The sequence below is a fragment of the Perca flavescens genome, chromosome 7 (assembly GCF_004354835.1).
Source record: "Perca flavescens isolate YP-PL-M2 chromosome 7, PFLA_1.0, whole genome shotgun sequence".
In the NCBI taxonomy this organism is placed as follows: Eukaryota; Metazoa; Chordata; class Actinopteri; order Perciformes; family Percidae; genus Perca; species Perca flavescens.
In genome coordinates, this window is record NC_041337.1 from 11,389,614 (window position 1) to 11,403,891 (window position 14,278).

At 39.3% G+C, this 14,278-nt stretch overlaps 1 protein-coding gene across 1 annotated transcript; it reads right to left on the reverse strand.

Moving 5' to 3' along the window:
• Positions 1 to 59: 59 nt before the first annotated feature.
• Positions 60 to 3,752, reverse strand: LOC114558254 (acidic mammalian chitinase-like). Its single transcript, XM_028582090.1, has 10 exons — positions 3,737 to 3,752; positions 3,226 to 3,257; positions 3,110 to 3,136; positions 2,805 to 3,003; positions 2,220 to 2,385; positions 1,977 to 2,101; positions 1,750 to 1,873; positions 654 to 836; positions 407 to 523; positions 60 to 290 (listed from the first exon to the last, which is right to left on the reverse strand). The coding sequence occupies exons 2-10, from the start codon at positions 3,248 to 3,250 to the stop codon at positions 60 to 62; spliced, it is 1,197 nt and encodes a 398-aa protein (XP_028437891.1). The 5' UTR covers positions 3,251 to 3,257; positions 3,737 to 3,752.
• Positions 3,753 to 14,278: the final 10,526 nt, after the last annotated feature.

The following is a 14,278-nucleotide window of genomic DNA, read 5'->3' on the forward strand; positions in this document are numbered from 1 at the left end:
TGTATTACTGAGCTTAACTGCTGAGATTTTACACTAAAAAAAAAACACACATTTGCTCTCTATTTGATGATCCAGTTCTTACAGAGCTGTATGATCATCAAAAACATCACTACCATTTTACCAAATAGGATAGACACTTCATAATCTTTGGGCTTGCCTGAAACCAGAAGACTATGCAGATAGCTGATGAGGGGGTATTTGCCCTGACCACAGAACTGCCCATTGAAATCATCCAGGTCCAGAGACCAGACAAAGACTCCTCCAAAGTTGTTTGCCTTTATGTAGTTGACCTGAGAGAATGCAAAATAAAAAGATCAACAGCTGAGGTCATAATAACACATCAACTGGATTTGTGTTCAACTACTCCTTTTCTATAAAGAATTACGATCACTTAACAAATAGCTACCTTAGCATTAATGCTGTCTATGTTGTCAAATCCAACCCACTGGTTTCCTGTGGTACCATATGGAACTTTCTGTTCTTCAATCCAATTGACTGTTTTTCCGTTAAGATTAAGACAAACCTGAAAGAGGGTCAGATGTCAAATTTGAATCTAACATATAAGCAGAATCAGAAACTTGGTACATCATACACATTACAATCTGTATGTATGATTATACGATTGATTTAAACAAATTAGTTTCCAATTTTACCTCATAATAGGACCAGAAGCCTGCCTCCATGGTGTAACTGCCCGCATAGCCAGCACCACTGATTGGTGCTCCAACATTACTGGATGTAGAGGACAGGGTAAATGTTCGCCCATATGCAGGAAATCCCAAAATTAGTTTTTCAGCAGGAACCCCCTGGTCTCGCCAATACTGCATTGCATAGTCCTGAAATGTGGAATGAGTTATAGCTTATGGTGGTTATTGTGAGAAACAATTCCTACGGTATGTATGTAGCTACAAACCCCTAGTACATAAACCATTTATCACAAAGAATCCCCTTATTACATCTAAATAATAACCAAAAGTATATACAGTACTGTAAGATAAAAGTCCGAAGTCTCTGGATTGTGTCACTTAGTCTGTTGTACCTTTTTGTTAACACGCCTTTGGAGCTTCCTCAATAAGTTCACAAGAAAGCTTTCTGTTGTTATTTATACCCCTTTTTATACTAACACAGTAATCGGTGCCTAACTGATCTAAAAATGTTTGTTCTTTCTATAGTCACTGCCAGTTCTCTCGCAGACTGGCAGAAAGATCACAAAGGGGCTTTTGGTATGCCATTGTTGTGTTAGGCATGATTAAATAGTCACTGCTGACTACTGGTATTACTACACTACACTACGCTCTGTTGGTATAGATTCTTTTTATATAAAGACTATTCTACCTAAAACGTGTCATACTTATAAATGGCAAGCCACATGTGTTTTGCTGACTGCTATGGCCCACTGGCATAGTACCATTCAGAACAGGTAGTTCATCCTCTTTTAGAAAACATGTTAGGTCAAAGATATTCAAATGGATATAAATAATGCTAAACACAATTGGGAAAATTATACATTGCAACAAATTCAGTTTAAATTAAACTTGGTTTCTGAAATTGATGTATTGCAGGGCATACATGCAATTTAAAGTACACTTAACTAAAACTAACTTAAATCCTACCTTCACAAATATAATTTTCAGCTTTTGTTGAAAGTGTTCACCCCATATTTATTATTGAGGGTAGACTTACATATTATTCTTTTTGCTAAATGTACCTAAAAGATTAAATGAAGGCAGTATGACATTGTGTACTCACAGTATTTAAGTATGTTTGACTTCCAGTGTCTTGGGAACTTTGGTATAAGGGACTGTGATGTCCTGTGACCCCGTCCCAGGTGCCATGAAGGTCATATGTCATCACATTGATGAAATCCAGGTACCTAAAAAAAAAATGCAAGTATGATCAAGTTCACTAACATGACAGCTAATCAGTAGAATGGAAAAAAAAAAGTGAAAAATAAAATATAATTTATTTCACTTTACTTGGCAATCTCTGTGACTTCATAACTTGCATCGATGGATCCTTTGACAGCAGACACAGCAGCAGTGACCAATAATCTGGGGCGGCCAGTTGCTGTTCCCTCAGACTCGAAAGCATTTCGGAGTTCCTATACAACATAGCAGCATGGGTCAATCAGACCTAATTAAATCAATATTATAACCATATACATCATATGCTCTTGTATATTTCTGAGAATGACTCAGAGGATAAATTATGGATCTGACCTGGCACAACAGTGTGAATCTCTGTTTATCCTGTTGAGGACTCCCTCCTTGTCCAGGAAATTCCCAGTCCAGGTTTAATCCATCAAACCCCTCATTTCTCAGTAGTGTGATAGATGACTGGATAAATTTGTTCATGTTTGCTGCTGTTGATACCATTGTGGTGAATCTGAAAATGTAAACAAAAATGTGTGTTGAAGACATGCACACTATATATATATATATATATATATATATATATATATATATATATATATATATATATAAATGTGTGTTGAAGACATGCACTATATATATATATATATATATATATATATATATATATATATATATATATATATATATATATATATATATATAGTGCATGTCTTCAACACACATTTTATTTTTTTATTTTTTTTTCCTCCATTATGTTGTATTTACATATCTCACTTTTGGGTGCCAAAAGTCGAACCGCCAACTGCCAGAAGGGTTTTGAGATCCACATTTCTAGTGAGAAATATGTTGAACAATGAATATTTAATACTTCAAAAGAAAAGACAATTTTAAATATAATATAATATAATATTTAAAGGGTAAAGCACTGACCTATCTTTTAGTCCATTAAAGGGTTGGTAACTTTGTGTGTCTATGCTTGGTACCAGCTCATTGGCATCATTAATGTCAGAAAAGGCGTAGATCACATGGGTACACAGGTTTGAATCAATATCTGAAACCGTGAACATGCCGTTCCCAGTTCTATATTTTGACCATTCGGTGTAGTAACACACCAGTATGGAGGAAGAGGCTGAAAGATTTAAGACATCAGTTAGTAACTTTGTGACAAAAATCCTTGTTTAACAACACATTATTTAGATGCTGGTAAGACATTTTAATGCAAAATATAAACTCACCCAAACTGGTCATAATCAAACAGAGACCTTCAGTCAAGTGACAGACAGACACAGTCAGATCATCTTAAAACAGAGCTTTTGAAACATTAATATGATCAATTCAAAAAGTGAACTACCTGCTATTAGAATTAGCTTGCTCATGTTTGTGCTGTGGGGAAAAGGAACAATATCAGACAGAAATAATTTAACTTTTATGAACTTGTTATCTACAACCTCAAATAAACAAACAAATTATGCATTATGTGATTAAAAAAAAATAATTTGATGTGTCATTCCCCTGTGTCATGAATGGCATGTCAGGTCACTAAAGCTTGAGAATAAATGTACTAGTTGTCAGTTTACTATGTCACTTAAGAATGCCCTTGTGTAGAAAGGAATGAGCTATAGCTTAACATGTCCATCATCTTTGTTTTTTCTGTTTGACTCCTTTTGTGGACCAGCTACTGTATGTATTGGGTATTTATATTTTTTTGATTTTAAACAAAGGTCACCATGACATTGTTAAGGCCCAATGGGCCTTAAAAACGGAGTTAGATCACAGGGCCAAAACCAGATAATGTTTTTTTAAATAAATTGTATGTATATTGTATTTTTATTTGTTTCTGGATCTATTGAATTTTCACATACCTTTTTATCTGGAATATTCAATCAATGACCAAACAGCATCTGGAAAAATTCAAACGCATAACAAATACATTTGAAGGTTTTTATTTCCACATCCAGTCAAAAATCAATACATAATTTATTAAAAAGAAATTGACCACACTGTAGAAACAATGGAATAGAGTCCTTTAATCACAAATCAAGATTGTCAGGACTGAAAAGAACAAATTGCATTCTGGACTTGTTATTGTAACCACAGATAATATAATTCAATATAGGTGTGAATGGGATGAGACAGAAAAAGAAGAGTTTGACAAACATATGATTCAATAACTGTTTTAATAATAGTAATACAAAAATGATGAAAAAATGGTTTAATAATATAATATATATAGATGAATAGATAAGATATATAATAAGATACAAGTTTGATACTTACAAGTATAGCGAAGATGGAGGCAACTACTTTCTCTCTGCTGTGTCTGAGGATGTGTGGCCATCTGGGCTTAAAATAGGCAGCTAAAGGGGGTGGAGCAGATTTAGGGGATGGAGATAATAAATGCAGTGCTGTCTCTGATGCTGGTTTGTTGTTTTTCTTTTAGATTAGATCAATTTAGAGGAGTACATTGTGAACTTTTTTTTTCAATTAGTATCAGATCTTAAATATAATTTCAGTATCATGACTTCTGTTTCTAGATATAGATAGATAGATAGATAGATAGATAGATAGATAGATAGAAACTTTATCTTGTTGAGGAAATGTGGGTTTTCTAAACATTTATATAACAAAATTTGAAAAGATTACTAAAACTAATTAGTGTCAGACGTCAAGATGAGAATCATAGCTTGGTCCAGACTCGGGTTTAGATTTTTTTTTGGCATCACAATCCGTATAATAGATTTTGCTGTTCATATCCCCCCATGTGCTGTTTTCATCTCTAAACTATAGCGGTATGTGGTCAATATAGTTAACGATGAAGGCAGGAGATGCTTGCTGAGGTTAGACAGGCTGTTTCGACCGTCAGACTGAGCTGGAGTGTTCACTCTCCTTACAACAAGTGGCTATGATTCTGACCTCACTTGTGTCCCTCTGAGCATTAAGATGAAGAAAGTGGATTAAAAACTCAGAGTGAACTCCAAACCCAAAGCTGTAACCAAGAGACGTTAATGAAGTTGGCTCACACCTCTAGAAAGATTTGCCAAACCGGTTATGCTTCTGTTCATATATAAGGCTTAAATAAAAATATTTTGATGTGCCTTTCCCATGTGTCATAATGTCGTGGAATGTCAGGTCATTAAAGCATGAGAATAAATGTACTAGTCAGTTTGCCGCATGCAAAGAAAGAAGGAATGCATTGATCACCAAACTTTGACAAAGCATTTCATGATGCAAATTATGGTTTGCTGAATGACATCTTGGCTATCGTGGAAGTACTGGATGCAAATGGCATTCCTTAACCATCCGTGTCACAAATATCTTTTTGTTGATCACTTTCTGTTTTTCTTTCTTTCTTGTGTGGTGAGATGAAAGTGTGGGCCCTGAAAAACCCAGAAAAAAAAGAAAGTATCGACAACGCCAACCTGGGAATTTCACCCAGGTGGTTGACTAGATCTGACTTACCAAAAAAAAGAAAAAAAAACAAGTTTGATTTATACATGAGGCAGTAGATGTGGTTCTAAATACAATTGCTTTATTGCTACTAAAAATAGACAATTCATAAAAACCACTAAAACCACCATACACACTGGGAAGAAGGGCTAAGGCTTAACAGTAGTGGAGAGGAGTCAACGATGGTGGGTGAGGAATACAGCACACAAGAAGAAGACACCAACACCATGGACACCACCACCACCACCTTTGGCACCTTTGACAAGTAAAAAGGACAGGAAAGGGGAACAAATTTGGGGGCAAATTTAATGAAACAAAACAAGCAATCAATGCAAAAGAGTGCAAAATAAATTGGTAACAAATAATTCTTTGTATTAATTCACATTGCTCAAAAACACCTGTCTACTACACCTACAGTTAAGACTGCATTAGTCTATATTGATGACGTTTTTACTTCTGGGATTGTTCAGGTCCTGCTGAAAATTCCGCCGGATGTCCTTCTTTATAGGCCGGATGTCTCACACCTTCCTAGTGATGCACCGATGTGAAAATTGTGGCCGATACCGATAACCGATATTAATATTGCTGTTATGGTCGATACCAATATTTAACGATGTCGATATCTCTGCATAGAACACATTTTTTATGATAATCAAATAAGGAACTATTTAATTTTTTAATTTGTATTCTTTTTTTTAAATAACTGATATTGGGCACCTTTACCTGTGTGCAAAATATGGCTGTCATCAGATTTTCAGAAGAAAAAATAAATATTTATATAAAAATACATTTTTAAAAGGATACAAGTGTGTCCTGAATTCACACTATGAATAAGCCAACCCTGAGTATTCACAATAAACATCTAACTCACTTGAGACCAAGTCACTGTATTCTGTGAACATTGTACAACAGTTCAAAACTTTAAAGTACAGTAGTAGGCCTTAAATGGCCAAAGCCAAAAGTATTGAAAGAGGTAAAATGTGAAAATAGAGCCAGAACAAACTGGACTGAACAGACACTGGCTTTTGCAGTCTGAACTGGAAGTACAGTAACTGCCAAGTACTTAAAGGTTAGGCCTAACCCTTGAAATTATAGAAATTGGTGCCTTCTAGGCCGAGATAAGCCAGAAAATGTGTTTTTTGCTCATATGGATGAAAGACACCAAATCCCAGAATGCACTTGCTTCGCTGCTTAGACTCTACTCCCATGCCACATCCACCTACAGACCGACAGTGAGGCAGCATTTAACTCAAGCCAAATGTGTTTTGTCATTTCAACCATATACACGAAACAACATTTCACCGTGGCTGTAATGGTTACACATTTAAAATATATAAAAACGACATACGAAACAGGTGTTTACAGTCAACCAAGCGCTAATGCTAGTATGCATTAGCTGAACTTTACGTGTGTGTGCAATAGCTAAATGTAGCAGATTATAAACACAGTTGTAAATTTGCGTGAAATGTAGAACGGTCGGCATTTACTAGTCACAAACTTCCCATGCAGTTAGCATTTAGTTGGATACAAGCAGCTAATTTCTGCACAAGTCCGTGTTAACAAAATCTCCACTCTTACACGGCGACATGTTTCCACAACAAGAAAAACACAGCAGTCTCTGAACTCGCGATGGGAGTTTCGTTTAAGTTGGATGTACTCCAGTTTGTTGTCTAATGAGCAGACACTTGCAACCAGGATTGATGGAACAGGTGGCTGGCTAGCGTTAGCTTTCCACCTAGCTAGGTCCAGCCCCCGTTTGCGTTTCACCGCTGAGAATGTCCCCCCCCATGATCGCGGCTGCTGCCCACTTCGGCCGCCGCTGGTCAAACTAACCTGTACGGCGGGCCGCAGCAACCGAACAGCAACCTCTTATTTCCGAACATTCATCTCTCCCCCGCCCACCGAGAGCCGGTGGTCTACTAAAGTTTCCAGTGTCCCACTTCGCCGCAGATTCCGTCTGCAAAAACCAACATCCCCGCCCACACTGTTTCTTCTTCTTCTTCTGATTTCAGCAGTATAGACGCAGTATTACTGCCCTCCACAGGTCAGATTTAAATCTAAATTCTCACACACTCACATCTAAGCCTACACACGTCAAATACACAGGAATGATTCACATCGGCCCTGTTCATCAGCCCTATTTTGACATCGGAACGATACTGATGTGTAAAAAAATGACCATATCGGCCGATATATTGGCGGCCGATATAGCGTGCACCACTACACCTTCCGCTTTCTTTGTGTTGGCATTCTAAACTCCAGTCAATTTATGAGGATTATGGTTAACTTCTCCTCAGATCTCTGCAGGGTAAATTGAGACAGCTACCTAGAACATACACAAGGCTATTTTGCAGAGGCACCGTCACTGTGTCTGGGCTTAGCGCCTCCCAAGACTATTGTGATTGGTTTAAATTAATGCCAATAAACCAGAGCATGTTTTTCTTCAATGGGTTAGGGGGTCGAAAGTTGAATGAATGAGTACTTATGTCCTTTTGATTTCTTACAGGGTGAGTCGTTGTTGCCCATAACACGCTAGCATTCTGCTAATGAATGCTGATTGGTCAGTGAAGGACTGATTACGATCGGAGATCCAGCTTGACGGCATCCAAAGCAGAGCCTGAATGTCAGAGTACATGTTTCGGCGTGGTCTTTAAAACATCAGCAAACCTCTTTCTAGCATGTGTATTAACAGGGAGAGCCTAACCTGTCAGCTGTGTTGTCGATGTCTCGAGAGAAAAAAGGAAGCGACTCAGAGCTTGCCGTAAAGCAGTATCTCCGGCCGTATATGTGTATGACGTAATTGACATTTTAAAAGGCTTTTTAGAACAAAAAACAACTTTAAAAAAATCTAACACCCAGTAGTGTGTATTTTTTTTGCCTCCCCTTTCGAATGCAACATTCACATTACTAGAAAAAAAATGATATCCTGAGAAAAGGGGATTTTGAGGGGTATAGCTCCATAGAGTCCCATTCATTCTGCACTGGCCTGTGAGCGCCCCCTATATGGAACTCTGGTGGAACTGCAACCAGTTCAGAAGCCGGGAGTAACGAGTGAGTGGAACTTCTTCCTATATTAGAAATTCTTTGGCGCAAACAATGGCAAACCTCAAAAAGTTATTCAACCTGCTCCATCCTCATTGAAGGTGAGAGTTTGGACACATTTCAGCTTTTATAACCTTGAGGGGAAGACAGAACTTGATAGGAATCATGCTATATGCAGGCTTTGCAAAGCGAAAGTCAAGTATTTTGGAAACACCACAAACTTGAGAACTCACATGGTACGCCATCACCCAGAGATTAACATTAAAGTGCCCAATTATATGAAAACATCACTTTTTCTGGGATTTGGGTTGTTATTTTGTGTCTCTGATGCTTCCACACGCATACAAACTTTGAAAAAAATCCATCCATGCTGTTTTAAGTGAGATACGGTTTCTGAATGTGTCCTGCCTTCAGTCTCCGGGTGAGCTGTTAAAAATCTGCACGGCTTTCTACGTCACAATCCGAAACGAGCTGGCTAACCGCAACCATTAGCATGCTAGCGTTAGCATGCTAACGCTAACACTAGCATGCTACCTCGTTCCAAAACCGGTCTACGGAAAGCCGTTACACTCCCTATCCAGCCCCATTGTACCAGATTTGGTTGCAGTTCCACCAGAGTTCCACTGGGGGTGATCGCGGTCCAGTGCAAAATAAATGGGACTCTATGGAGCTAGACGGCTAAATGTGTCTCTTTCGCCTGATTGTTGTTGAGAAACCTCAGATTTGATTGTAGTTTTTGCAAGTTCAACATGGGTTATAGGTCGAAAGTTGAATGAACGAGTACTTATGTCCTTTTGATTTCTTACAGGGTGAGTCGTTGTAGCCCATAACCCAGCATTCTGCTAATGAATGCTGATTGGTCAGTGAAGGTCTGATTACGATCGGAGAGCCAGCTTGACGGCATCCGAAGCAGAGCCAGAATGTCAGAGTAAATATTTCGGCGTGGTCTTTAAAACATAAGCAAACCTCTTTTCTAGCATGTGTATTAACAGGGAGAGCCTAACCTGTCAGCTGTGTTGTCGATGCCTCGAGAGAAAAAAGGAAGTGACTCAGAGCTTGCCGTAAAGCAGTATTTCTGGCCGTATATGTGTATGACGTCATTGACATTTTAAAAGGCTTTTTAGAACAAAAAAACAACTTTAAAAAATCTAACACCCAGCAGTGAGTATTTTCTTTGCCTCCACTTTCGAATGCAACATTCAAATTACTAGACAAAAAATGATATCCCAAGAAAAGTGGATTTTGAGGGGTATAGCTCCATAGAGTCCCATTCATTCTGCACTGGCCTGTGAGCGCCCCCTATATGGAACTCTGGTGGAACTGCAACCAGTTCAGAAGCTGGAAGTAACTAGGGAGTGGAACTTCTTTCTATATTAGAAATTCTTTGCTCGTTCTCAATAGCAAAGCACTGCTACAACACACACAAGTTCACCATAATCTACAAAAGAACTAGTTACATGTGCGCCCTCGTTTAGAAGTCTCCCTAATCCTGCCTTGTAACTGACCAAAGTTGGAGAAACAACCTTTCTTTTACTGTCTATGGAGCTAGCTAGCTGACATGATCTACATCTGAGCAACATGCCAGTCAACCAAGGCACTCTTTTTCAATGCTCTAAGCTCCCACCGTTGCGTCAGAGAGAGTGTTCTCAACTGCCGGAGACATCGTAACTGCGCAGCGGAGCATGCTCACTCCAAAACATGTAGACCAGCTTCTGTTTCTGCAAAAGAATGTACAGATTCCTGCCAGTGGTGGACTATGAACTGGTTTTACACACACACACACACACACACACACACACACACACACACACACACACACACACACACACACACACACACACACACACACACACACACACACACACACCTAAATGTGTATCCATTATGTGATTCTGACACATCACAAAAGTTCTGTTGAATGGACTGTAGTTGCCACAGTTCTAAAGAAAGGGCCTAATTTTAAGAAGTTCAATGTGCCCAGTCGAGTTCACATTTCAACAGTCAACCTGGTAGCTGAAGTACTCCTTAAACCACATTTAGCAGTAGCTAAAGCTAAATGTAAAAGCTCTTTTTATTAACAGTTTTATACTTGAATTAAATGTATTTGAAAGCTGGCCAAAGCTTGGCACTTTTGCAGTTTTGAGTTGCAAAAGTTTTTATTTTTGTATGAAGACATAAAGTAATATCAAACTACATTTAATTTGTTGTTTCTTTTCTTTTAAATTGTATGTCTACTGCAATCACATGGGAAAAGTAACTACTTTTACATAAAGTGAATAGTTTTTTTTTTAATCAAAAATCAATATTGAATCGAACCGTGAGCCTAAAAATCAGAATCGAATCATGACATTTTCTGAATCGTACACCCCTACTGTATAGGCAAAGCACATGTAGGCAAAGCAGGTGTAAGCAAAGCAACAGCGTTACTATTCAGGAGCCAGTGTAGCCAACGCAGCACCAGTAAAACGGTCTACTCAGACTCAGCAAGGAAGCCTTTTCCACACGTGCAGCTACGACAGGAGCCAGCAGTAATGCTCAGACAGCTCACAGTGCAGGAGGGAGACCCATGAAAGGAGACACTATAGACAGTCCCTCCAGGATTTTGCGATGTCGCGATCGCAACAATTCACGCAAATTCAACCAATCACTGTGAATTTGGTGCGACTCGCAATTTTGAACAATGACCGCAAATTTACCGCAAATTTGACCAATAACCGGAGTTTCCTGCAACTTCAACCAATCACAACAGTCCCACATGCCAGACTTTGCGTCAGTATGTGACTCTGAGGACGCAACTCTCTGAGAGCCACTGACCAAGCGGGAGTGAGAACGTCTTAATATATCCATGGTGAGAACGGACTGACATAACACACCGTCGCCAAATTAATTTCCTTGTTTCTGATATGAAGACAAGACGTGTGTGACTCGAACATCTCCCATTTACCAACATAACGTACAGCGAAAGACATTCCAGACCGTCCTGCCAACCTGGATACATTTTAACATCAATGTACGCTGTAACGGTTTTTTTTTCACTCTTAATCCTGTCGGCTCTTTGCAGCAGGCGGGGGCTGCTGCAACTGCTCGTTATTTTAAGTGCAATGATAAGTTAAAGTCCAAAAAGTACTTTATCAAAAATATGAATGTTTGCCCAGTATAGGAAATTAACTAACAATGTAAAGATCAACAAGCCACTGACAGATATGTTCAAATTTGATGCATTCAATAAATTATTTTTTTGTCTTAAATCCACAAGCCACTGAGCCTTTTGGTAAGGTTACTACGAAATCTCAGCCCAGAGTAGTTTTATTCTCCTCTCCCCGTAACAAGTTTCCTTTTTATTTTTAAAGAACTATACCAAAGAAAGAAATCACACCTTTTTTTTTTGCAGTTTTCACTATCTCCTGCAACTTCATTGCAACAAAAATACAAAAGACATCGCAACTTTTATCGCAAATTTTTTTCAAAGATCCCGCAAAATCAGGCATTTTGGGCCACAACAATCTCAAAAAAGGCCGCGAAATCCTGGAGAGACTGTACAGAGAGTATGGCCGAAGGTGTACCGGAAGAGAGACAACCCAGAGATGATAAAGATGTCAAGAGGACAACGTCCCCTGCTCTAATAGAATGCAATAAATGCAGTCGGATTATTATTAGCCAAAGGGGAGCAGGTTATATCTAACTTAGCACAAAGCAACCAATCATCATGCTACACTTGGGGTTGCACGTTTGTATGAAGGGTTAAATGTGTGCATCAGTGTTACACTTGTGCATCAGAAATGTACACTTACATCTACACAGCAATGGATTTAGAAAAATATAAAACCCATAAGGGTGCTATTTTGAAAGTAATTGTTGGACTTTCATTTTATGTAAAGTACAGGGACCACACAGATTAGCACAAGTTATTCCATTGTCCATGTTTTCAATTCATTAACAAACTGCAACTTCCAAAATAGGAATAGTCATCAGTTTCTGGCTGAATTTAAAGAGCTTAAAATGCCTAACACACCTCAAACCTCTCATCTAGCCAACACACAAACCACAAACACAGACATGACACTTCTCAAGTCACGCAGTTTCATTCAGATAGCAGAACCAACGTAACTAAAAACACGTCACCATAACTGATTGTTATTCTAGGTTGAGTTAGAAAATCACCATATTTAATGACCTCAGAGAGGGGAGTGATTTAAAGGGAAACTTCACCGATTTAGCATTAAGCTTTGTATCAGTAGAAACCTGGTAGTATTTTTGAATGACCGTGCTTCCCTCCCTCATGTCCCCCTGAGAGGGGAGATCTCTGTATTGTGGGTCTGGAAAAAAGCCTCAGATGACGCAAAATGACGATTTTTGCGTCATCTGAGGCTTTTTTGCCCAGAGGCAAAAGACATAGACAGTATATAATGGACCAATAGACCCCGTTGCTCTGGACGGAGACCAGGCTATTAGAAGCACTTTTCCGGTGATGGCCAGCTTTACTGCGCAGCCTCCAACTGAGAGAATGTGACGTGAGCAACGTGTCTTCTGGTGGCTGCGCTAAGAGAAATCTCAATCATTCCCAATCTTACAGATACGGAGAGTGTAGGTATAACGAGATAACATGGGCACAGGCTAATTATTGCTAACTAACATGCTAGTTAACATTAGTAATTAAACCTAAACAGCTCATGTAAGTCGAAACTGCCTGCAAGCTTCTCCTGTACTATACGGTAATTCCTCTACTATGTGACACAATCTTTAGCTTATTTTTACAAAAACATCTGCTACGGAGCCATAACGTGAGGTACAAGGTAATGGAGCCTTTTATACATTGTCGTGTTTCTTTAGAACTAAACAATGGACAAATAGAGTCTTTAAACGCTTCAGATGTAAAGTTATTCGCAGTCAAGTGACATAAAAAAAATGGCGGTCAGCGGAATGCTAACAGGAGGTGATGGCTTTGTAGCAACAAAATGGCGCCGTAGATGGCTCGAGTCCTGAAGCGAAGCTTACCCCCTTGGAAAAAGACTACAGCCTGTATTAGGCTTCCGCATAGCCCAAAGGGGGTTGGGCTGTTGGCTTTTTCCGGAGATTGCCGAGGAAAAACGAGTGTCAGCCATCTTGAATCCTCGCTTAGCTTCTCAGCAGGAGCAGAAACTGTTCATCCCAAAAGAAAGTTTAGAACAACAATTATGTGCATTCAAACTACCACACACGTGTACCACCGGGATACATTGGAACACATCGGAGAATATGCAGGACACTTTATTACAGACGCAGTACTCGACACACTACGTGAGCTTTGCCTGCACGGAGACCAGAGGTGGTGCTCGATTCCTCTGGATTCCTTCATCAGCGGGAAGCGTTGAACGAGTGTGCCGGTGGAAAGCTAACGCTAGCCGGCCACCTGTTCACCAATCCTGCTTGCAAGTGTCCGCTCATTACACAAACTGGACTACATCCAACTTCAACGAAACTCCCAATGCGAGTTCAGAGACTGCTGTGCTTTGTTTTTGTTGTTGTGGAAGTATTGCTGTGGACAATCCAGCCTGCTGTCACCGGATAAGACTACTAGTGGAGGTGGGCTGTGTTACCCCGGACTGCCTGTTGCAGAAATGGAGTGAATTATATCCAACTAACTGCTGGTGGAGTTTGTGACTGTAAAATGCCGACAATTCTAGCTACATCCCATGCAAATGTACGGCTGTGTTTATACTCGATGTTTATACCACAGCCCACCAAGAGCTAATGCTAGTAGCTATGTGTTAGCCTTCTTTTATTACATGGCTTGGTTGAATTCTAATGTAGAATGCGGTCTGTTATTTCTTGATAACAGACCGCTGCTAAGGATAACACACCGTTGCCATGTGTTAAGAAATCTCTAAAAGACATGTTCTTCGATTTCTGGAGGAGGAAGGAGAAGCTGGGTCGAA